Raw genomic sequence first — 25,045 nt, 5'->3', positions numbered from 1 at the left:
ACATAATTCATTCGGTGATTTATTTTAATTTTAAATGACATCATATACAGTATTGTGCATTATTAGTACTTAAGTAATTGGACCTACAGTCTTACTTAACACAACACTTGACTGTTGAATTGCAACTTTTACGTCAGAAAAATATCTCAGTACTTCTTCCAGCCCTACTGAACCACATAGATTAGGAGACAATTAGCAGATGTTTTTAAATCATAGGGTAAAAGATTGACCATCTTGACACATATATGATCTTTGGACACGCAGGCTGCGACGCTGCAACAGCGACATCTTGTGGCAAAACCTATTATGGCAGCTCTTCACCTCGGCGAGGTCATAGGCAGTACAGCGCCACCCTGTGAGTCTGGTTAGAAAAATCAGTCTGAGTGCATTACATTATTAAAAAATATAACAAGCATTTGGGACCCTGATAGTGATTGACAGTCAGTATGTGTCTCATTACCGGCTGTGTTATTACCTGACTTTCGCTCGGTGGATGACACTGACAGCCAGGTCCAGCTGCACCAGACCCACGGTCAGAGAGAGAGCGCACATCACTGGCTGCTTTCGCCTCCGCTAAACCATTCAAAGCGAGGAAACTGTGACCCCGCAGGGGAGGTGGGATGTAGCAGCAGAAATGCATCCCAGCTAACGGTGTTTGATGGAGAAAAAGCTGCTTCGATACAGACAAGCGGTCCAGCCTGGTGACCATATGCTACTGCTTCTGTTGTAGCTAGCAGGCAATTTGCTGGTCAGCTGCCAGCTAACTTTAGCCTTGTGTGTTTCCTCGCCAGGGCCTCTCGTTTCGGCTTCTTGTTAACGTTTCCTACGCTTCAGGAAATTCAAGGTAATGTTAGTTAACTTCCATGTCTGTCTTAGCTCGCCGTCATAACAATAGCGAATGATATGCTAGTGTAGCTAGTAACTTTAACCAACGTAAGCTAATTACACTACTATTTACACTCCGAAGCTATGCTCTGTAAAGTTAGCTGCTGTGTTGTCATTGTGTTTGTCACTTTAACCTCACACCATAAGCACCCGTAAACATCAACACTAGCAAGAGTACAAGTTATTTTACAGCATTTTGATTAACTGCAAGGATGTTTAACTGTTCACTGTTAAACATTGCCCTCAGTGCACGTTAATTAACATAATTATTGTAATAGCTGTAGGCCCTCTATATCTGTAAAGACCAACGAATAACGACTTCTGTTTTTTTGCTAAAAACTTTATCATCACTTCCTCAAACACAGCTGGCAAAATCTGGCTCCAACGTTACTTCCCTCCATCCTGTAGATACCAGGCCACTATATCATAAACACTCCCTAAAGCTACAACCCATTTTCATTATCAGTTCATTTTGTGGATAGTAACCCGAATAATCAGAGATCATTAGGTCATAAAATAACTGAGAATAAGGAGGGGAAAAAGCTCATTTTTTTGTGATCACTTAACTACACATTTGAGGATTTAGCAGCAATTGTTTTTGCATTTCTTTTGTCGACTAAAGATTTAAGTAATTTCGATAAACTGCTGTTATTGTTATGTTGATCGACGAATGTTGCAAATCAAGAGACATGATTTGCCTCTCCCCGTTCCTCTATATTCAACCTCACCTGCCTCTGTCTTTAGGGCCATGGATTTCCCAGGTCACTTTGATCAGATCTTCCAGCAGCTCAACTATCAGCGTGTCCACGGTCAGCTGTGCGACTGTGTCATCGTGGTGGGCAGCAGACACTTTAAGGCCCACCGCTCTGTGCTGGCAGCCTGCAGCACCCACTTCAGAGCCCTGTTTACAGTGGCAGAGGGAGATGCAAGTATGAACATGATCCAGCTGGACAGCGAGGTGAGAATCTGAATGACATTGTGTTAAAGAAGGCATTAATTACATTTCTGTTTGTACTCTTGAGAATGGAGGGTTATTCTAATCCATAATGGGAATTGATGAGCTTCAAATTATAAAAACAAGGTTAGTCCGACTCCAAACTCGTAAGTAAGTAACTTCCTTTATACTTGCAGGTGGTGACAGCTGAAGCTTTCGCTGCTCTGGTGGACATGATGTACACCTCAACGCTGATGTTGGGGGAGAGTAACGTCATGGATATCCTGCTTGCAGCCTCACATCTGCACCTAAACAATGTAGTAAAGGCCTGCAAACACTACCTGACCACACGTACCCTTCCCATGTCCCCCACACCCGATAGAACAGCCCATCACCACCCTCAGCAGGAGCAGCAGAGGCACAGGCAGCAGCAGCAGCAGCAGCAGCAGCCGCAGCAGAAGCAGCAGCAGCAGCAGGTAGCAGATTTAGCAGCTAATGCTAACCTCGCAAACGCTGCCACGTCAAAGTTGCAGCGCTCTTTCCTCCTGCAGCAGCTTGGGCTGAGCTTAGTAAGTTCTGCTTTGGGTGGGATGGAGGAGGACAGAGTTGGAAATGGAGTTGGCAATAGAGTGGGCGAACAGAGGGCCTCCTTCCCAATCCGACGCTTCCACAAACGCAAGCCCCCCATGGCCCTGGGCCTGTCAGAGGAGAGGCCCAGGCAGAGGCAGCGTCCCTCTGGGCCTAACCTGGGGATGTTAGGAGAAGAAGGGATGAACGCAGAGCGAGAAGAAGGAGGGCTTTTCTCCCCGGACTCCCACAAGATGGGGGATGAATCCAAATTGGATGGGGAAATGACCGGGCTAGTAGGGGTGTCCCAAGATGATCCACAAATGCCCAGCCAGTCGGACAGTGGACATTGTGAGGGGGATGACTTGGGGAAAATGCAGGGAGGGGTGAGGAAGGAGGAGGACATGGAAGAGCACGAGCACCAGGTCAACAGAGCAGGGGTGAAGATCAAATCAGGGACCGAGGAAGAGGAGGAAGAACGGGAACAGAAGGTCAGTGTTGACTTGATTTGCAGTTGTTGTGACAAAGTAAGTTATTCTTATTAGGCCTAATGCAACAACATTATATTTATATCCTAAATCTTGTTTGTTAAATACACAAAACAACATATACACAACTACGGTGTAATTATCCAATGTATGAAAAAGTTAGATCGCAGGTTCCTCAACAGTGCAATTTTCAAGACATAAATAAAAAGAGCATATTTTTGAGATAAAATATATACATTTCTATATATAAGGATGCATACTACCCAGGAGTAAAAAGAAGAATTTGACATTGCATATCTCGAGGTTATGCTATTTGAAATCAACAGAGAGTGTCATTGGTCTTAAAGGGGAACCCAAAACAAGTTAGAATATAATAAAGTGTCTGCAGCTATACTATAATATTAATACAGCAGTGTCAAGTAGATTAGATGACTGGTTCTCAAGGAAAATCAAAGGACAAACTTACACAGTTTAGTTAAATATTTAGTCAACAGTGAATGTGAAAAGCTTTCTTAAATCACTCGAACAGACGTTTTACATATGTATAAAGAAATCATGCTACTCTAGTTCGGCTGCTGTCTAAAATATGTCACTCTGCTTTGGCCTGTGAGGAAACTCTTCTTTTGCTTCACACAGGTGGTGGTTAAACGGGAACCGCTAAGTTCGCCCGAGCCGACTGATGAAACGAGCGACGTGCCGTCCCAGGCTGAGCCCGGCGGCCAGGAGGAGAAGGCGGAGCTGAGCCCAGAGAGCAGCGACCGCAGCTTCACCTCTGAACCCCTCACCAGCTCCGACTCTCTGCTCCTCAAGAGCAGCATGGGAGGGGGCAGCGGAGTGGGAGGAGATTTTGGGTGTAGTAGTGGACTGGGTGGAAAAACTGGTTTTAGTATTTCTAGCTTCCTCAGCCCTAAAGTTTTTGGAAGTGTCGGGTCGGGGTTGGTTTCTAGAGAGGATGACCTCCCCAACACAACTACTGGCGATGCAGTAGCACATCACTTCCTGCTCAGACAGGATGCAGCTGGGCCATCTAGCTCCGCCTCTTCCTCCCTTCTGAAGGGCGGTCCACTCGGGGGCGAAAGTCGCAACGGTTTTGGAGACAACCTCCAAGCAGATTCTCTGTTCCTCCGTCCCCTGCATGATGGGTTAGGGAACCCCAGAGGAAGTGCCGGTGGGGGGCGTGGAGGGGTGGATCCGTTTGGCCTGGACTTCCAGCGCTCTAGTCTTGGGCTTCACTCCCTAGGGCGACCGTCCCGAGGAGCGGGGGGGGCTTGTACCACTGCGCTTAATTATCCAGGTTACAGACGCATCGCTCCGAAAATGTCCAGCAGTATGGGAGGAGAAGAAGGTGGTGTTCTCCAGGATGCTGCCTCTTCCTCCTCCAGCCTGGCAAGTCCTCTGCTTTTAAATGAGGGCGGGGGATATGAGATGAATAATGGCAGACCCACCTCCCTCCTCCCTCAGCTGACCCGAGCTTCAGCAGACGTCCTGTCCAAGTGCAAGAAGGCTCTGTCGGAGCATAACGTCTTGGTGGTCGAGGGAGTGCGGAAATACGCCTGTAAGATCTGCTGCAAAACCTTCCTCACCCTGACAGACTGCAAGAAACACATCCGTGTGCACACAGGAGAGAAACCCTACGCATGTCTCAAGTGTGGGAAGCGCTTCAGCCAGTCCTCCCATCTATACAAGCACTGCAAGACCACCTGTCTGCGCTGGCAGAACAGTAACATGTCCAATGGCCTGCTGTAGGACTGAGGACACTGCATTCAATCGGAGCCAGTCGATAGGATTAAATACATTTGGAATTTATAATTGGCCAACTTTTAAGACTCCATAATGTTGAGACTTTTCTGACCGCAAGAAAGGAGAAACCCACATTATGTTCAAGTTCTTGTAAACACGTACAGACTGTAGAAAGTGTTTCATGAAGAGTGTCAGTACATGCAGCCCATGACATTTATATTTATGTTTTGATTAGTGTATTATCCCCTGAACTAAGAATCGTATCTACATTAGGAGCCGGTCTCTTTGACTGAATTCACCATGTTGCACTGCCATGTTAGTAGAAACGCTAAGAACGGTCAAACCAAAGTTGGTTCGGAGAGAGTACCCGTTTTGTTTTACGCTGAAGTGGCACCTTGAATCAGATGACGCAAACGCACTAGTTGGAAAACAAAGAGTAGGCCGAGTGGTTCCAGGTGCTGTCTAACCATATTGTGTTCTGAGATTATTGGGAACCTAACTTTTGACCAAATGGACGATGTTACTTGTTAATTAGTACACATCCAAGCAAGGAGAGTGAACCCTTGGTATCACAGAAGCAACACAAAGTCGTAATGGTCTGCAAACTCAACATTAGATGCCTCTAAATCCAACACAGTGGTCCAAGAAATTGAGATATGTTGAGGTGACCCCTTAATGCTGAACATGTATAGTTTGTGGTGCATTTTTGGAAGCAAATGTGACTCACTCACACTGCAATAGTGTTTGCAGATGAGAGGCGGCTGTGCAACACCAACATTAAAAACACATTTATGTAAAGAAGTGTTCTTATTTGTACATTTTTCTTTGCACATTTGGAAAACATGTAGCGGCATCCCACTCAAGAATGAGGAGTCATTGTAATCATGCATAGTGACTTGGCCTTGTTCTGTGCAAGAGAGATCATGTAGACTGATTCAGAATCCGTTTACGCGTCAGATATAAGGCCTGTTAGTACAGATTCAGTCGTGTGAATTGGGAAGTTTAACTGACCGAAAACATTGAATCTATTTTTTTTACCCTGTTGTTAAACAAGATAGTTTTATTTAATGAAGAGAGGAGATTTGATGTGATTGACATTATCGATCAGGACGGTAGAAACCCAAAAGAACAGTTTATCAATAGCTGAGAAATGATGTTTGTGCATACTCAACCACCATGTAGTGTCAACGGTTTGACCTCTGTAGTTGCCTTTCAGTCCAAGCACCTTTGAATCACAATCATCATAAGTCTGGCTGAGCTCAGTTTAAGTTGAGAATATGTCAGCTTCCACATAAGTCTGAGTTTTGGCAGAATGGAAATAATTGAATTGCTCTGTTAAACCAATTTACGCTCAGCAACATTGCATTTTTTCTTTTTGAGGAACAATGAGGAAGTGAAATGTCCACTCACCATCTTGGCATTTGAGGCAGTAAGCGAATCCGCCCTTACTGGTCTTTGCACCTTCTTTTGTGTTATGATGTGCAGGAGTTGCACTTTTGTCGACATTTTAAATGGTTTAAAATCTGGCATTCACTGACTGAGAATGACCACAAAACGTCTGGCTGTGGTCAGTTTACTGACCGTCCTCACATCAGACAAGGTTCCATGGACGCTGTTGTTTTGTGTTTGCAGTATGTGTGTTTATAAAAAGGGTAATGAAGTAGTGCTGAGAGGCAGAGCCGTCTGATGCAAACTGTTAACAGTTTGCTGAGGTCCAGCACGTGTTGAAAGGGCTTTAGAAATGTAAATATTGCACTTTGTATGGGTTTCATCATTTTCCTCTTGAGGCGAGACAAGAAATGTCTGAAGATTTCAATATTGTGTTTAAGTTTGCTACTGTACTATATACGTGCTCTGTACATGTGTCTTTTTACATCTAATGTTGCATCTGTACAAAAGTACTTGGACAATTCATTATTTTCTTAAAACTAATATGTTAACTTGAATGTGTATTTGTGAAAACGGAGCTGTATGGAGACTGTCTAACTCTACCAGCCCTAATGGGCGTGTTCCTCTTTATACTACCATTAGGATATGAAATGCAAAGTTCAGAAATTAACTTTAAATGGTCCTCTGTTAATTGTTTCAAGTTAATTTCGGGAGGTATAGCTGTTTTTTGTATGTAGCTGTATTTTAATGTCAACTTTTAATAAATGAAGGTTTAGCGTGAGATTGAAGTACATAGATGCTGAAAGTAATCTAAATGTGCAGCTCATAAATTATAAAATCCATTGGCCTTTTTTTTAGCCTTTTTTTGCTTGCTGTATTGTGTCACCTACACTGTCATTGCTTAAATGTGCTAGTCAGCATCTTATCTTACTGTAGAGTCAATACACTGTTAGCCCGTACAAAATGACAATTCTATTTGACATTCATGAGATCACCTTGACATTTCACTTCAGAGATGAATTGCCTTAAATTATGTTTCTCACTGTAAACACAAGCTGACCTACCATTCACGCTGTAAATGTTGACATGAAACAAATAGCAAAGTCCTTGTAGCTTGGAAACAGAATTTAAAATAATCCCTGAAGGTTAAGTCTCTTGTCTTTTTATCTGTGTTCACTCCTGCATTCTGTAAGGAGGGATGTGCTGTGAGTCGTAAGGGGTGAAGGAAAGATGTAGTCCACCAAAATGACTTCCACACAGTTGCCAGTTAAGGATTATTGTGGTGCTGTCTTCTTTAGCTGCTGCATAAACAGTAAAAGGGACTACTGTGTTAAAATGCCAAAATGTTAAAATACATAAAAGGCCTAAATTGTTAATGAACGTCACTGCCTTATGCCCTCTAGCTTGAAAAGCTGGGCTTTTGTTGATATGCCAAATCTGATGTATTTCTGTGTTTTTTTCAGTGTAACCATGAGAGGATTAAATGTTTGTCTCTTTACTGTTGAACGCTATGAAGAATGTACAGTATGTTCAGTTGTTGTATAGACTGAATAAAAAAACAATGAAATTCCGTTTTGTTGCAGTTGACAAGTACAAGCTGACAGCACAAAGGAGTAAGATAGTCTTTAATATAACATTAAATGTTCAGTTGACTGAAGATTTAAACAGAAGCAAATAAAGAAGCATACAATCACAAACTTATAGTTTTTAGTTTGTCCTAAATAATAATTAAGCACATGAGTTAAACTGATGGTCAAGTAGCTTGAGCGGACTTAGTTTCCTATCACAGTTTGAGTTCTTTGATCATTGGCTCGCCCCGCAGACCCAGCAGGAGGTTGTTCGCTGCCAGGGCGGACATGTTGTTACGGGTCGCATAGGAGGCACTAGCAATATGTGGGAGAATCACTGTGGGAGGAGAGAAAGAAAACAAATGATAGAAAGTCAGAATGTGGTGGTGGTGATAAGTTGGCAAAAATAGTGTCACTTGAAAACCAACCATTTTTAAGGCAGTTAAAGCACTAATAAGTCTGAGAGACTTACCACAGTTTTTGAGGGTGAACAGTGGGTGGCTGGTGGGCAGGGGCTCAGGAACAGTAACATCTAACCCCGCTCCTGCTATCTGCCCAGTGGACAGAGCCTCATACAGGTCTTCCTGGTTCACCACACCCCCTCTGACACAACATAGAAACCACGTTTATAGAAAGACAGGGAAAGCAAAGAGACTGTACTCTTGGTCAGATTAAGAAGAAGAAAGGATCCAGTATTTTGGTCATTACATTAGCACAGTCTTTTTTCAAAGTCTAACAGAGAGAAACACAAGATGAACCTTAAAAATAATGATGAATGTCATCTAAATAAGGTTATATTAATTAGGTTACTATATGTTTTTAAGAAGGATAAGGGTACCTGCTTGTGTTGATAAAGATGGAGGTGTTTTTCATCTTGGAGAAGAGGTCTTTGTTGCAGATCTCCTTCGTTTCCGGCGTTAAAGCACAGCACACAGACAGGAAATCTGACTGCTTGGCCAGCTCATCAAAAGAGACTAGACCCAGGGAAAGTACCATTGATGTTATTAGAATAAAATCCTGAATGTCTAATTTCATGAATTACAAAAGACAGGCATAATGAGTATTTCTGAGATCAGCATGTGAGAGGAGGTCTCTTAGACTAGCCAGCATAATAGAATGCTATTAAAGCCTTCACAATCCAACTTGTTGACAGTGTTTCTATTGTGCATTCTTTATAGCAAAATAACATGCTGGCATAGGATATTTTAGTATCCACAAATCTATAATGCTTACCATATTCTGCATTGATGACACTGGCCAGCTCAGGCCTCGGGGCCACGTCTGCGTAGATGAATTTCTTTACTTTGAAAGGCGCCAGACGCTCGGCGATAGCCACACCTTAGAGCACAAACGGCATTTATGCAAATGTGGGTTTGATGACAAAATGATGGGCATGTTGTGTGTGGTGTTTTATATACTGCATGCTCACCAATCCTCCCCAGACCCAGGATACCCACAGTGCTGCCGGCCAGCTCGTGTCCACACAGCCACAGAGTTCTCCATGTGCCCCAGCCACCACTGACACAAGAGAGAGAGACTTTGACCTCTGACCCTTGAAAAAGTTTTGTTGATGTATACATGGATACATTTGGGGTGTGTGAGTATGCATGCAACATTACGTTTTGGCTTCATGTGTGGCCTCGATGAGCCTCCTGGAGGTGGTGAGCAGCAGAGCCACCGTCAGCTCAGCCACTGAGTCTGTCAGAACATCAGGGGTGTAACCCACACGGATCCCTCTGGGGAAAGGGCAACACACACAAACGACACACAATGTTATACACGTATGTCACAAGGGGTTGGCAGACACAAGTTTTAAAGTGTTTTTTCCATTGGAATCGAGAAATTGAATTAAACTTAATGTAGGCTCCATCTACTATGTCAGAACATCAATTTACAAACACTCAAACACATCTAGCAATTTTACACAGGTCTTATTTATCCTGACCTATGCTCACTACTTCCCAAACACATGCACCAATAATTGCACTGACCAGTAGTATTGTCAAATGCAGCCTCAAGATTTTTTAAGAAAGAGAAGAATCACCTTTTTTTCAGCTCCTCCAAGGAGAGATGGTCAAAACCCACTGACATAGTACTGAGAACCTTCAGGTTTGGACCTGCAAGAGCACACCAATCATTTACACACATGAACACATGTAAATATGCTAATTGTGTTCAGACTGTCCTCAGACCTGCAGCATCCAACAACTCTGTATCGATCTTCTCCGTCAGCACGCAGACCAGACCATCGACACCTTTGACCTTCTGCAGCAGCTCCTTCCTGGGCACGGGGACATCATCGGAGTCCCACAGCTCAAACTGCACCCTAGGAAAACAGAAACCATGACTGATTATACAAATCAAATGAATGTTTTTTGTTGTTGTTGCAAAAAGTAATTAGTTGCTGAAGCTTCAGTTACAGTTCTCAAGCTATATCACATATACTGTAAATGATAGAGACACATTTCTTTAACTCTGCTGCAGGGGAATACCCTTCAGGCAACCAGTCTTATCTGACTAACCTTAGGTCAAACATTAGCAGTCCTGTTTACTCAAAGTAAATGATGAACTTTACAAAGCAGAGCATTAGCAAGTATCACAGTCAAATCAGCTACAATACACAATTACTTTGTCATATACAATATTCTATAATAAAAACATTGATTTAAAGTGGTTAACAGGTCACCAGTACTCACTGTCCAGATTCACGGAGGATCTTCAGGCCCTCGGGTGGGATCTGTCGGGTGATATACACCCGTGGCAGGGTTGACATCTCCCTCTGCACGTTGCTTGTTAGACCTCCAGCCATATTCAAAGGAGTAACAGCAACCTGCTGGAGCCGACGCAGTGCCATACGACTGCACCACATTGCAAGATGAGAGTGAATCTGTGGGCAGGTGTCTGAGAGATGACAGTGGTGCTTTGGAGAGCAGAGCCTGTTGTGTGTATCATTTGGCTCTAGTTCAGGGGGAGGTTCCTGTCTGTGTATTCAACCAATATGATAAGAGGGAGTGTGTCTCTAAATTCTGAAGTTGAAGAACACTGTCTGTCACAAACTAAACACAAAATCACTGAGTCAAATCTTTGAGCTGAGTCTGGTTTAAGTGGAAATAGGTCATTTCACTTCAGGCATAACAGAATTTAAAACACATTTATAAATAAAAATGTTCCTCTTGATCTCACCCACCACACACACACATTTAGCAGACACAACACACACATTTACAAAGACAGTAGATCCCGAAGAGCATAGAGTTGTTTCTTGAAATCAACCCCCAGAATGGGAGACAGTAGGATGTAAATGGTTCACTCTGCTGCTGAACTTTGTTTCTTTGAACAGTAGAGTTATTTTAGTTCTGTCTCTGGCTGAAATATATTTTGCATTTTGTCTTTACTTTTCAATTGGAGCTGACTTTCATTCAAATACATAAATACATTTATGAATTAATACATTACAAATAAATAATGGTTTGATTGCTGACCAAGGAGTTTTGTGAATAATATACAATATAATATTGTCCAAATAAGATGAGAAGAGGTCTTTGTCTGTATCATCATAAAAAAGAGAGACAGATTAATAACTGGGTAATATTGTTTGGAGCTAATGATCGAACATGTGAAAGTAGTTTTCCTGCTGATGTATTTTCAAACATTTTTAATTGTCATGTAGTAATATCATACAATACATACAAACTTATACATAATTTTGTACGGAAGATAAAGTTTAGTAACAACAATCGTTTTAAGAAGAAAAAAATGGGCAAAAATGTGGAACGTTGACAAAATGTCACATTATTATGAAAATCCAGTGATGACTTGCTGATTTATTGAGTTTTGAAAATGCAAAAATCCATATTTAATATTTCACAAATGCTATATTTATAAAATACTTATATAGAAAAGTCTTTTAAATTGACATTTAGGTGGTTTTTATGGTGCTTACCCTATGTGCTTACCCTTACATGTAGTCCTGAAAAACACTGTGAACCTATTGGATGGCCTTGGTCATGTGATTACGGTAACCCGGAACCACTCCAAGTTTTTTAACCAGTCACAACCATTCATTCGCCCTAGCTTGTCGCGCATACTGACAGGTAGCTACGTCTAATAATTGGTGTAATTTGTGACAATATTCAAAACGCATTTTTAATATAAATGTGTAGAATAGAAACACTTAACATATCTGTCTACCCTGCGGATTTATTCGTAGCCTAACGTATGTGTCATCACTTTTAACGAGTTTAAGATAAGTGTCTTCGCCACCGGCTCCAGGCAGCAGTGGCACTCAGAGCTAGCTAGCTGTAGCTGCTAACACTGAGCTCTACTCAGCAGCTTCACACATCAGCCAGCGTTTGTATTACGGTAGCTTACTGTTGTGGTATGTGATTGTTAGCATACCTCACTTTATTGGATCAAGACAGACACTTAACCTTTTGACAGTTGTCAGGTCAACCACATTGCTGACTGTTAGCCACATTGAGGGTAATGTAGCCAGTTAGCTAACCCTCAACAGGGCGTTGGTTTTAGATTAAAAACGATAACCACCAAAACGTTTTTTATCTTTAATAATCACGGTTTGTACTTTTATATTTGTATAAGGTGGAGTTTTTATCTCAGACAGTTGAATTCCCCCCTCTTCCCCTCCCAGTATGGCTGCAGACTCGATGGAGATTGACGACTCTCTTTACAGGTAAGTCTATTTACATTATTTCCCTTACACTTCAGATACAGATTGTTCAAGACAAGGAATATCTGGCATTGCTTTATGCCAGAGGTTTTCAGGTTTGTTTCAACCAAGGTCAGGTTCCCTTAAACGATGCATAATATAGGCTACCTGGTACCTCTCATGAATTTCCATTGGAAAATAAATGACTTGCACTTAATAATACTTTTTATACCTCTACTGTAGAGAAATGTTTAGGAATACATTGTATCATGTATTTAAACACAACACAGGTTACATATAAAACTTTGCAATCATCAATCAATTCAATGATCAGCAAGTGAGAATGTTCCTAAAAAGCATTTTAAAGTTAGAAAAGGGCTATTTTGAATTGCTCCTCTTGGTCTCTCTTATCACTTGTCCTCACACTTCCTCTTCCTTCCTTCTCTCCGTCCAGCCGCCAGCGCTATGTGCTGGGAGACAGTGCTATGCACCAGATGGCCCAGTCCTCCGTCTTTCTCAGTGGAATGGGTGGACTGGGGATTGAGATAGGTATGCTAAATGATAACATATTGCACAACAGCACTGTAAAGATATTCAATGCCAAAGTATTCACATTACCTAAATCGCCAATTGTGGTTTGACACTAAGCAATTTCCCTTTTGGTTTCACAGCAAAGAATATTGTCCTGGCCGGTGTGAAGGTATGCGATCTCGTTCACCATTATGGTTGTCCAATACTGCAACACTAGCAACACTATATCATTTTTTCAATATGTAGCATCTTAAGAAATGTTATTTTTTTCTTGTGGCATTATCTTTTTTATTTATTTTGTGCACAGGCAGTCACCCTTCATGACACAAAGCAGTGTGAAACCGTGGATCTGGGCTCCAACTTCTTTATCCGCAAAGAGGATGTTTTGAGCCAGAGGAGAAGGTACTACACAACGCTGGATTCTTAATCTTAACCTCTCACTTTACTCACAATCTCATATAGCATATACGGCGCCTCCGGAAAGTATTCATACCCCTTCACTTTTTCCACATTTTGTTATGTTACAGCCATATTTCAAAATTGATTAAATTAATTTGTTTTCTCAACATTCTAGACACAATACCCCATAATGACAAAGTGAAAACGTTTTTAAAGAATTTTTTGCAAAAGTGTTAAAAATAATCAAATGAAATATCACATGTACATAAGTATTCACACCCTTTGCTATGACACTGAAAATTGAGCTCAAGTGCATCCCGTTTCCACTGATCATCCTTGAAATGTTTCTATAACTTGATTGGAGTCCACCTGTGGTAAATTAAATAGATTTGACATGACTTGGAAAGGAACACACCTGTCTATATGAGGTCCCACAGTTGCACATCAGAGCACAAACCAAGTCATGAGGTCCAAGGAATTGTCTGTAGACCTCAGAGACAGGATTGTATCAAGGCACAGTTCTGGGGAAGGGTACAGAAACATGTCTGCAGCATTGAAGGTCCCAACGAGCACAGTGGTCTCCATCATTTGCAAATGGAAGATGTTTGAAACCACCACGGCTCTTCCTAAAGCTGGCTGCCCAAACCAAACTGAACATCGGGGGAGAAGGACCTTAGTCAGAGAGGTGACCAAGAACCTGATGGTCTCTCTGACAGAGCTCCAGTGTTCCTCTGTGGAGATGGGAGAACCTTCCAGAAGGACAACCATCTGTGCAGCACTCCACCAATCAGGCCTTTATGGTAGAGTGGCCAGAAGGAAGCCACTCCTCAGTAAAAGGCACATGAAAGCCCACATGGTACACCTAGAGGACTCTCAGACCATGAGAAAAACAAATTGTCTGGTCTGATGAAACCAAAATGGATCTCTTTGGCCTGAATGCCAAGCATCATGTCTGGAGGAAACCAGACCTGGCCAACACCATCCCTACAGTGAAGCATGGTGGTGGCAGCATCCTGGTGTGAGGATGTTTTTCAGCGGCAGGAACTGGGAGACTAGTCAAGATCAAGGGAAAGATGAATGCAGCAATGTACAGAGAGATCCTTGATGAAAACCTGCTCCAAGGTGCTCTGGACCTCAGACTGGTGCGAAGGTTCACCTTTCAACAGGACAACGACCTTAAGCACACAGCCACGATAACAAAGGAGTGGCTTCAGGACAAGAATGTGAATGTCCTTGAGTGGCCCAGCCAGAGCCCAGACTTGAACCGGATTGAACATCTCTGGAGAGATCTGAAAATGGCTGTGCACCGACGCTCCCCATCCAACCTGATGGAGCTTGAGACGATCTGCAAAGAAGAATGGGAGAAACTGCTCAAAGATAGGTGTACCAAGCGTGTAGCATCATACTCAAGAAGACTTGAGGATGTAATTGCTGCCAAAGGTGCTTCAACAACATATTGAATAAAGGGTGTGAATACTTATGTTTATGTGATATTTGAGTTTTTTTATTTTTTTCTTCATTTGCAAAAATTATTTAAAAACTTTTTTCACTTTGTCATTATGGGGTATTGTGTCTAGAATGTTGAGAAAACAATTGAATTTAATCAATTTTAAAATATGGCTGTAACATAACAAAATGTGAAAAAAGTGAAGGGGTATGAATACTTTCCGGAGGCACTGTACATACTTTTCCTGGGATCCACATCCATATGATAACTCTTCTATCTATTCCTCTGTTGATATTTTTTTTCTCACATTCATATGTAACCTCTTTTACTTTTCTACCACAGGGTGGAGGCAGTGTGCCCTCGGGTTGCAGAGTTGAACCCTTATGTCCATGTCGACACATCTTCCTCTGCTTTGGACGACAACACGGATCTCAGCTTCCTTGGAAAGTATCAGGTAAGATATTTGTTTCTAAAATCTTTAGTGTGTTTTCTTTTCTTTTTAAAAAGGGTCTCAAATGTCCAAATATATAACCTCATGCTTAGTCCAAAATATATTTTGTTTAATATGATACAAAATTAAGAACAGCAGGACATCTTGGTTAATGATCATTAAGAAAACAACAGGGCAATTATGTTTGTGTCGATTGACTAAACCACCTAAAAATGTTTTCATTGTCATTTATTTTTTAGATTGCAAATAACCCTTTTTTTCTGCTCTGCCTCCTCTTTCAGTGTGTTATTCTCAGCGAAGCCAGATTGAGTCTACAGAAGAGAGTCAATGAGTTTTGCCACTCACACCAACCCCCTATCAGAGTAAGTCTACAGCCATATAGTGGTTATCCATAGTTCAGAGCTTTAGCTAAACCATGTCTTACACATGGGGAACACGCACACATATGAACCTTTTGCCCGTATCTTTTCCAGTTCATCGGCTGTGATGCATACGGCATCTGTGTGCGGGTGTTTTGTGATTTTGGAGATGAGTTTGAGGTGTCAGATCCCACAGGAGAGGAGCCCAAGGAGATTTTCATCCATAGTATAACACAGGTACTCTATCCATCTTCTTCTTTATTTTATTTTGTTTCATTAAATATGATAATGAGCTCCATCTTTGTGTGTTCGAAGAGACAGATTTTTGCGTAACATAAAGATGCCCAAAATGACGGTGCCTGCTCAAAATAACATTTGATCTCCTTTTTATTTTGGAACCTTCAGGATAATCCTGGGGTGGTGACCTGTATGGACAACCAACCCCACGGCATACAGACAGGCCAAAGTGTTGTGTTCAGAGAGGTCCATGGCATGGTGGAACTCAACGGCACCGCAAGGCCAGTTTCAGGTATTAATTCTACATTGACAATATTAAGTTCAGTATATTAGATTCTTTTTAACTGAAAGATGATTATCACCACAGATCAACATATTTAGAATATGGTTTGAGTTCATATTTTTAATCGACAAGGTGAAAACAAATGCGCTGCTCTTCATAACGTACTCTATTACTCTTGAACTATTGCTAGTGCAGATTCTGTTCAATCATTTTAGTTTGAAGGTACAAAATAATACATTTACCTAACTATTTCTGTCTTTTGTTTATGTCTCTCCTTGTTTGTCTATTGTTTGAATGTGTGTGTGTGGTATTAGTCCTTTCCCCTCACAGTTTTTCAATAGGGGACACATCCCAACTGCAGTCATATGCACATGGGGGTTTCTTTGTTATGGTGAAAACCCCCAAGACGTTCAGATTTGTAAGTTGTCAACAAAAAAACATGTACATTTCTAAATCAACACTTTTTTTGTGTATGTGACCCTTCATTTGTCCACTTGGGTGTTTCAGGAGACGATGGAGAAGCAGTTGTGTGATCCTCAGGTCATGACTCCAGACTTCAGTAAACCAGAGGTGAGCGCTTGAAGCTGTTCCTCATCACACAGCAAGATCATCATTGACTGTGCAACATTACCTACAGAGCAGGCTTAGCTTGAATTTGATTTTAGCTACTTATCATTGAGCGTTCAGAAAAATAGAGCCATCACAACCTCCAACCAAAGAGCATGTGTGTACTTATTTTGCATTTCTTTGTCAGTATGCATTATTAAATTGTGTTATTCTTTTTTTCTGGCTGTTGCAGTTAATGTTTCTGTGATGACTGATATCTAAATGTTTACCTTGATACGTGATACCAAACCCTTTTTATTTATTTTTTGTTTAGCCAAGCTGTTTCCTCACAGTCCTTGTCTTTTTTTAATCTACCCATCAGGCCCCACTACAGATCCATGCAGCCATGTGTGCTCTGGACGTCTTTCAGGAGCAGCACAGTAGACTTCCCAACACTGGGTAAACAAAATATTTCCCTGCTTTTCACTGTTGACATGGTATCTTCTGCTTTGTAGTCCAACCGTCCCTGAGGATATCACGTGTCTGGATTTCAGTGTGTGAAGTTGAGATGTGACCCCGTTGTGAGCAGTTTTTCTCTTTATGCCATCAGGTGTTTACAGGATGCTGAGGTTTTACTGAAGCTAACCGAGGAAGTGAATGAAACTCTCAGGAACAAAGTGAGTGTTTTTTCTTTTTTCAGTCCGTCATGCTTTGATTTGATTGAACCTGCAGAGATGCACACAAACCCTCTTTGACAACCCAATGCATGCATCTCTTTCTCTTTTCCCCCTCTTCCTCTTTGGTTCCAGGCTCCTGTGAATACTGAGTTGGTACGCTGTCTGTCGAGAACAGCGAGGGGAACTCTTCCTCCGTTAGCAGCAGCTGTGGGAGGTCTAGCCAGCCAAGAAGTTCTTAAGGCCATCACAGGGAAGTTTGCACCCCTGCAGCAGTGGGTAGGTTACCGCATTTAAACTGTAGGCTAATGAATGCATTAGCTCCATCTACCATTGTAACACAGCATATGAAACCATTCGTTTTAGGGTTTTACAACATTTTTGTGTGTGAATATCATGTCTTTCTATTTCTCTCTTAAGTTTTATCTCGATGCCATCGAGGTTGTCAGGCCACTTCAGTCTGTTTCTGCTGAGGAGTTTTTACCAAGGGGCGATCGGTATGATGGACTACGAGCTTGCATCGGTGAATCGATGTGTCTAGAGCTGCACAAGCTCAGGGTCTTCATGGTAAGGATTCTGCAGTGCATGCAACATCTCTTTTTATATTGACTTATTTGAAGGTTTATGTCCTAACACGACACTGTGGTCTCTTCCAGGTGGGCTGCGGTGCCATTGGCTGTGAAATGCTGAAAAACTTCGCCCTGCTTGGGGTGGGATTGGCCAACAGCTCAGGGGAGGTGGGTGTTCTTTCTGCATTTCCTCTACTCTGTGTGAATGTATTTTTTATGAATTTTAATATTTTAGCTTTATGTAATTAGCAAGACTTTTTACTCTATCTGTCAATTCTCAGGTGTTCATCACAGACCCAGACCTTATAGAAAAGTCCAACCTCAATCGGCAGTTTCTCTTCAGACCACATCATATACAGGTAAACGTCTATTTCAATATTTACTCACCTTCACCTCACCTTTGCAATATGTGAAATTGTGTCTCTACTGCTATGCAGCTGTATTCTGTAGACAAATCGAAAAGAATATTGAATCAGACGGGAAGATAATTATACTAAAGTTATCGAATTACAGTCAGAGTGAAGGAGAAACTCGATCCGAATCAACCGCATGCACCAAATAGCAGTGGTGGAAAGTAACTAAGTAGATTTACTCAAGTACTGTACTTAAGTACAATTTTGAGGTAATTGCTACTTGACTTGAGTATTTCAATGTTATGCTACTTTTACTTCTACTCCACTACAATTCAGAGGCAAATTGTGTACTTTTACTCCACTGCATTTATGTAATACCTTTAGTTACTTTGCAGATTTGGATTAATAATGGGAAATATAATCAACATTTAAATAAGACTTTAGTTACACTTGGAATACAATCATACCCTGCAGCATACAAAGTCACCTTTACCAGCTTTTAATAAAGACATTAATGGATCAGTCATTATAATCAAAACATATCGTATATATTATTCTGAAATGGACCAATCTGCATAATGAGTACTTTTACTTTTAGTACTTTAAGTTTATTCAGAGACCAATACTTTTGTACTTTTACTTGAGCAACATTTTGAATGCAGGACTTTAACTTGTAACAGAGTATTCCTACACTCTGGTACTTCTACTTTTACTCAAGTACAATATCTGATTACTTTTCCCACCTCTGCCAAACAGACATTAACTTGTTTTTTCTGTCTCCCTGTGTCTCAGAAACCGAAGAGTACCACGGCAGCAGAAGCCACTCAAGAGATCAACCCGGAGCTGCAGGTAGACGCTCATCTCCACAAGGTGTGTCCTGCTACTGAGAGCATCTACAATGACGTCTTCTACTCCCGTCTGAACCTGGTGGTCACGGCGCTGGACAACGTGGAGGCTCGGAGATATGTAGACAGGTGGGTGCAGATATTTAGATGACACAATTAATGCTCGTTAAATCATTCAGTTGATATTTACTATTTGGGCCAACAACTGATATTGTGTTTTGTGCATTGATTGTGTTTTCAGCCGCTGTTTATCCAATCAGAAACCTCTCCTGGATTCTGGCACCATGGGAACTAAAGGACACACTGAAATCATCGTGCCAAATTTGACAGAGTCCTACAACAGCCATGTGAGTGTGTATGCTATTGACTACCTACTAATATTTGGGTTTTCTCTCACTCCATTATCAGAAATGATTCAAAGACGCAAATCGTAGTTTCAGAATAATCTCTTTCCATACCATCACACCTGAAAACGCATATTACATGACCATTAATGTACCCTGATATTTGTGAAATCGTTACAACTATTGGTTTATGCCCTGCTCGACTAAAGCATAATCCGGGAGTTTTTAAACAAAAAATGTCAGCAGCATTTTCAAAAGTCTCTGTTTTAGGGGTTTGAAAATATCAGAGTAGTGTGGATGCTCAAAGTAAACTTCGCAAAATATGTTTTGAGTTATAAAAATGAAAACCTATAAATGTGGGTGAAGTCTTTACAATGTTCCTAAATGTATGTTTTCCTTTGCTCCCCAGAGGGACCCCCCAGAAGAGGAGATCCCATTCTGCACTCTCAAGTCTTTCCCTTCTGTCATAGAGCACACTATTCAGTGGGCCAGAGACAAGGTCAGTCTGCTTGAAACCCAAAAAGTGCTTGTTATCATTTGTATAACTGTGCTGTCCTAATTTTTTAAATGTCTCCCTTGCTCTTGTCTAGTTTGAGAACTTGTTTGTCCACAAGCCCTCCATGTACAACTCATTTTGGCAGACCCACTCCTCGGCTGACGCGGTGCTACAGGTAAGACTTTTATGTCATAAGTGTTTCTTCGACTTATTATAAGAAACATTAGTGTTGATCTTGGCCAGCAATGTAATAGTTGGTTTGAAAAGATTGTGTTTATTTGTGTAGAAGATGCAGGTGGGAGAAAGTCTGGAGGGGGCCTTCCAGGTCGTTAAACTGCTGAGCAAACGGCCCAGCCAGTGGGACCAGTGCGTCGTTAATGCCCGACTGAAGTTTGAAAAGTATTTCAAGAGAAAGGTAACGAGTATCCTCCTTAAAATACTTAAACATTTGATTTGCTTTATGTATATATGTTGGAAGCTACACAATATCATCTGCATGTGATTACATGCTACTCATTTTGTTCTCATGCAGGCCCTACAACTGTTGCACTCTTTCCCGCTGGACACGAGGTTAAAAGATGGAAGTATGTTTTCTCAAACAATTGTGTATTATTCAATTTACCAAAATAATTTTATCTGCATCAAAACAATACCATTTTTCTTTTCTTTTTTTATCCTAGGTCTGTTTTGGCAGTCCCCAAAAAGACCTCCAGCACCTTTTGATTTTGACTTGAAAGACTCTTTGTGAGTATGCTCTAATGTTACAGGTTAAGCCTTTCCTTTAATGGATGTTTCCTATCTAAGCTTTCCCAAACCTCCTCCGTCCCCCTTAGGCACTTCACCTTCATTGTCAGCACTGCCCGGCTCTTCGCAGGGATTTATAACATCCCTTACTCAGAAGCGGTAGGTTGCATACACTCACACATTTACTCACTCAAAAACACACACTGACTGACTAAACTTTTCATAATTATCTTTTTAGAATATCTCTGAAGAGGCGGTGACCAGGATTCTCTCAGGAGTAAAGATTCCCGAGTACATGCCTTCACAGAAAGTACGCTTCTCCATTTATAAGTTTTTTTGATTCTGTCTGAGCATAAAATATCCTAATCTAGTGTTCTTGTTTTCTGTCCCTTCCAGTGTATAGAGACAGATGAGTCGGCGAAGAAGCCTGATTCCATGAAGATGCCTCTAAGCAGTGAGGAGGAGAGGGAGGCCATCGCACAGCTGGAGCAGGCCATCGCTACGGACAACGTCACAGCAGGTTCACAATTAAATAAATACCAATATTTGTCAATGGACACTGATGTTGAGATACATTTTTAATGTGTATCTTGGAGTGGTATTAAGTAATATCCTATACATCGTTGTGAATAGTTAGGAGCCAGGCTCTCTATTTTCCAATTCTATTAAAGGTCCCCTATTATACTCTGCAAGGTATCTGGTTAAAAAACACACAATGGTGCTCTAGGAGGAGATTCAGGTGATAAGGTGGGGGGGGGGGTGTTACCTTGGTTGGTTGTTGGCTAATGGTTACACAACCCAAAAAAACGTTATGACATCATAAAGTGGCCAAAATCTGATCAGCTCTTTTTCAGACAGGATTTTTTGTAAATGGATCAGGACAAAAAGAGAGGGTTTTGTTTCTTCCTGAAACTTTCAGAATCTCTTTACAAAGAGGGGACACATGTTTATGTATAAAAGACATGAAAAAGTGGATTTTGCATTATAGGTGACCTTTACGTTTGCATGCCTATATTACAATCACTGTAACCCCACCTCTAACAGCTGATACTGTCTGTGCTTCCAGAGAGGCTACAGGTGAGTCCACTGCTGTTTGAAAAGGACGATGACCGCAACGGCCATGTGGACTTTGTCACCTCAGCATCTGCTCTGAGAGCCAGGATGTACGCCATCGAGCCCGCGGACAGACTCAAGACCAAACGCATCGCTGGCAAGATCATCCCCGCTATCGCCACAGCAACAGCTGCTGTGGCTGGACTGGTGAGAGATGTTTTAAATGTTGCCATAGTGATGGTTTAAGTTGCTGTCATTGTTTTAAAACACCTATATAAAAAAAATGTAATTTGTGAAATAAGAAAACACAAGAAATGTGACACTTATTTCTAGGATATATAGGTTACATATGGATATACATATATAATATGTACATATGTCCTGACTACCTTGTGCCTGTTGGAGATGGATGGATGGACAGTATTATGATGTCAACGTAAATAAATGCTGATAAGTGTGGTTTCATTGTTGAAACCAAATACATTTTTCAATATTATATCAATATATTTGCCTTTTATTATTTTTGATTTATTCAGGTGGCCCTCGAGTTGATCAAGGTGGTTGGAGGCTATGATTTTGAGTCCTTCAAAAACTGTTTCTTTAACCTGGCTATCCCTGTGATGGTGCTCACTGAGCCTGCCCCACTGAAACAGACACTCATCAGGTAAAGGCAAACGCACACTGTCTCAAACTGCTTAAAAGTGATAAATCCTTAAACGTTTTGTCCTAGCATGATGGCATGTGTGTTTTGACCATACACTGCAGATGTCTTTCTCACCACACGACTATTATTCATTGAAATCTCAGCTAAATTGCCCCAAATGTCATCATTATAACAGTTATAGTGTAATGACAGCTGCATGCCTTCTCTCCCAGGGACAACATTTACTTCTCCATTTGGGACTGTTGGACCATCTTTGGCCATGAGGACTTCACTCTCTCTGAGTTCATGAATGCAGTCAGGGTGAGACACCATTCACTTGTTAACTAATCCTACTTGTTTATTATTATTACTTCAGATGCAGTTACCACATCATCGTATTTTCCCTGAAGTTTCTTACTGCTGCGTTGTGCTTTTCAAGGATTTTGATGTTTCATTTCAGGAAAAGTATGGAATGGAGCCCACTATGGTCGTACATGGTGTGAAGATGCTATATGTGCCTGTGATGCCTGGACACTCAAAGAGACTCAAACTTACGTAAGTGTTTCCGTGAAAAACAGAACTTCTGAAAACTACAGGAAGTCTGTCTGTTGGACAAAGTCACTTTAGTCTTTCTTTCTGTATGGCTTCAGAAGATGTATGACTTTGTGGACTTTAGCTTGTGTATCTGTATCGATGCAGGTTTCCTGGACAAAGACTCATCACCATTTAAAACCAATCAACAGATGCACTTAACCCTGCCTCTCCCTCTGTTCAGAATGCAGAAGCTGATCAAGCCGTCAGTGGACCGCCGCTACGTTGACCTCACCGTGTCCTTCGCTCCAGAGGCGGACGGAGACGATGACCTCCCCGGCCCCCCCGTCAGGTACTTCTTAAGCCGCAATGGAGAGACACCCTGACACCTTCCTGGATGTCGTCTTCAAACCTCTTGTGTCCTTACTTCCCTTATTTCATGTCAATTCTTGTACCCTAAATAACCTGGGCCATGGCCAAGAGCTTTCCCTCAGGATGTTCTCTGACACGGGCAAAGCCCCTGGCCCAACACCAGCCCCCTGTACGTAATGGAGCAAGACAGTGCCAGTCCTGGAGCCAGATTTGTTCTTGCCCGAGATCTAGCCCACACAAGGCTGCTTGAGTAGCACTTAACTGTACCTGTGTACATATTTTCTCTGTTCTGTTTTCTACTCTGGTGAAATGCACAGCTCTGCCTGTGTGGATGCCTTAATTGATTCATAACATTTGTTTCTGTTTGTGGCAGTGAGTCTGACTAAAAACTATGTTTACAGAAACTTGCATACTCCCTATTTGTCTAATTTCTGTTTTTAGTCTGCAAGGCCCTAAAGCGGGTGGTGATAGGACTGTAGGGGCAGGGATGTGGATTTGTAGTTGGTAGGCATCACGTCTTCTTCCTCTGTCCTCTCATTGGCTAGAAATCATAATGTATGTACAATTACCAGGTGCAAAAGGTCAGAACAGTGAAACCACCAAAGATACTGATTATCATTGTGTCTGCAGATGGTTGTTCTCTTTTATGATCACCTTGACTGCCTCATATCACAGGGGACGGGCATTACCTAAAACATTACAGGGCAACACACAGGCAGCATCTTACCATGCTTTATCACATGATGCACATCAATTCTTAGGGATGTGTCACTGTGCTATTGACAAGTGCCAACTATTTAGAAAAGCAGCAATTTTATTGAATCGCTCCTCAATCCGTTGGGCTTTACTTTCAATGTAAAGCCACCCACTCATTGTAGCTGCTAGTCTAACCTATCATGATAAATACTTAGGTAACGACTGCATTGACAATACTTAACATATTTGGTTAAACAGTATGTTCTTCATTAGATTAACGGCATGAGTTCAATGGCTGTCACACACAGAAATAAAAAATGTTTTGACTGACACAAAACATCTGTTCAACCATCCAGGATTACACTCCTACTGTTTTAAAAGACATTTGTTGTTGAAAGAAACACAAACATGTCTGTTCAAATCTGTGGTGTTAATTCATTATTTGATAAACAACTGCATTTGTTTATTGATGTGTGTCCATGACATGTATTTATTTACTTGTTACTAATTCTTGTCACTTTTGTGTCAAACTGAGCCTGTGTTGATGAGCTCCGTGGAGTCATGGTAATTGTGAATCAACAATGGACAAAAGTCAATAAAGGGGTATCAAAAATGAGTCTTACTTCTATTATGTAATACAATGACGGTCCCAAGACACAAAATGATTATTTGGCCCCGTTTATTTTTCTCCCCATAACCAGAGGTTCAGCAATTCACTTTGCACAGGAAATATCATATCATATCGACAACATTTCTTGTGCAGTGAAAGTGTAAACAAAACAATGTCAACGATGTATGTTCCTGTGACAGACAACTCAACCAATGGTCCAATAAAATATAAGATTTCTTGATGTCCACAAGAGTAAAGCTGCTCTGTGTCTTTGTTTACATATGTAACAGTAGATATAAAACTATTACTTTTTTCACAGAAAAAAAACCTTCAACTATTTTGTTGATTGTCTTTTATAAAGTTTCAATCATCTGTTTCCAAGTAGTGAAAAAAAGGCAAAACATTCTCCAGCTTCACACAGAATATTAGGCTATTTGTGGAAAATAACAATACATTTATACACTTCACCTTTACAGCTCTGGGAAGGTGTTATGTTCCTTTGTTAAAAATTGACATTTTATAAAGTGAACCATTCACAAAAGAAACCACTAGCACATTATTCATTCATGAAAATAAGTGTTGTTGCAGCCACATGTTTTCAAAGTAGAGAAATGAACACAAACAT

General features: G+C 41.3%; 3 protein-coding genes across 5 annotated transcripts; 2 read left to right on the top strand and 1 right to left on the bottom strand.

Annotated features, from left to right (window-relative positions):
• Positions 1-28: 28 nt before the first annotated feature.
• Positions 29-7,505, top strand: LOC117474537 (zinc finger and BTB domain-containing protein 5). Its single transcript, XM_034120373.1, has 4 exons — positions 29-844; positions 1,630-1,843; positions 2,017-2,877; positions 3,511-7,505. The coding sequence occupies exons 2-4, from the start codon at positions 1,634-1,636 to the stop codon at positions 4,618-4,620; spliced, it is 2,181 nt and encodes a 726-aa protein (XP_033976264.1). The 5' UTR covers positions 29-844; positions 1,630-1,633; the 3' UTR covers positions 4,621-7,505.
• A 105-nt stretch (positions 7,506-7,610) lies between these two features.
• grhprb (glyoxylate reductase/hydroxypyruvate reductase b) lies at positions 7,611-10,485 on the bottom strand. Its single transcript, XM_034120375.1, has 9 exons — positions 10,268-10,485; positions 9,764-9,897; positions 9,616-9,688; positions 9,191-9,307; positions 9,001-9,089; positions 8,805-8,909; positions 8,410-8,545; positions 8,044-8,174; positions 7,611-7,908 (listed from the first exon to the last, which is right to left on the bottom strand). Exons 1-9 carry the CDS (start codon positions 10,438-10,440, stop codon positions 7,787-7,789), a joined length of 1,080 nt encoding a protein of 359 aa, XP_033976266.1. The 5' UTR covers positions 10,441-10,485; the 3' UTR covers positions 7,611-7,786.
• A 1,095-nt stretch (positions 10,486-11,580) lies between these two features.
• uba6 (ubiquitin like modifier activating enzyme 6) lies at positions 11,581-24,681 on the top strand. Of its 3 annotated transcripts, none has more exons than XM_034120834.1 (32): positions 11,581-11,665; positions 12,171-12,261; positions 12,692-12,786; positions 12,909-12,937; positions 13,076-13,170; positions 14,957-15,068; positions 15,347-15,427; positions 15,539-15,661; positions 15,830-15,953; positions 16,259-16,362; positions 16,452-16,514; positions 16,873-16,949; positions 17,101-17,167; positions 17,300-17,443; positions 17,585-17,731; positions 17,821-17,901; positions 18,015-18,092; positions 18,879-19,060; positions 19,173-19,278; positions 19,685-19,774; positions 19,866-19,946; positions 20,058-20,186; positions 20,304-20,355; positions 20,452-20,515; positions 20,605-20,674; positions 20,754-20,825; positions 20,912-21,035; positions 21,582-21,775; positions 22,105-22,232; positions 22,445-22,532; positions 22,672-22,766; positions 22,987-24,681. In XM_034120834.1, exons 2-32 carry the CDS (start codon positions 12,221-12,223, stop codon positions 23,126-23,128), a joined length of 3,078 nt encoding a protein of 1,025 aa, XP_033976725.1. In that variant the 5' UTR covers positions 11,581-11,665; positions 12,171-12,220; the 3' UTR covers positions 23,129-24,681. The 3 variants fall into 3 exon arrangements, with proteins under 3 accessions (XP_033976725.1, XP_033976727.1, XP_033976726.1); XM_034120836.1 differs by having other exon boundaries at positions 11,590-11,665; positions 12,220-12,261; XM_034120835.1 differs by lacking the exon at positions 11,581-11,665 and adding an exon at positions 11,697-12,053.
• Positions 24,682-25,045: the final 364 nt, after the last annotated feature.

This window comes from Trematomus bernacchii, unplaced genomic scaffold (genome assembly GCF_902827165.1).
Source record: "Trematomus bernacchii unplaced genomic scaffold, fTreBer1.1, whole genome shotgun sequence".
Taxonomy (NCBI): Eukaryota; Metazoa; Chordata; class Actinopteri; order Perciformes; family Nototheniidae; genus Trematomus; species Trematomus bernacchii.
This window is presented reverse-complemented; position numbering and strand designations above follow the sequence as displayed.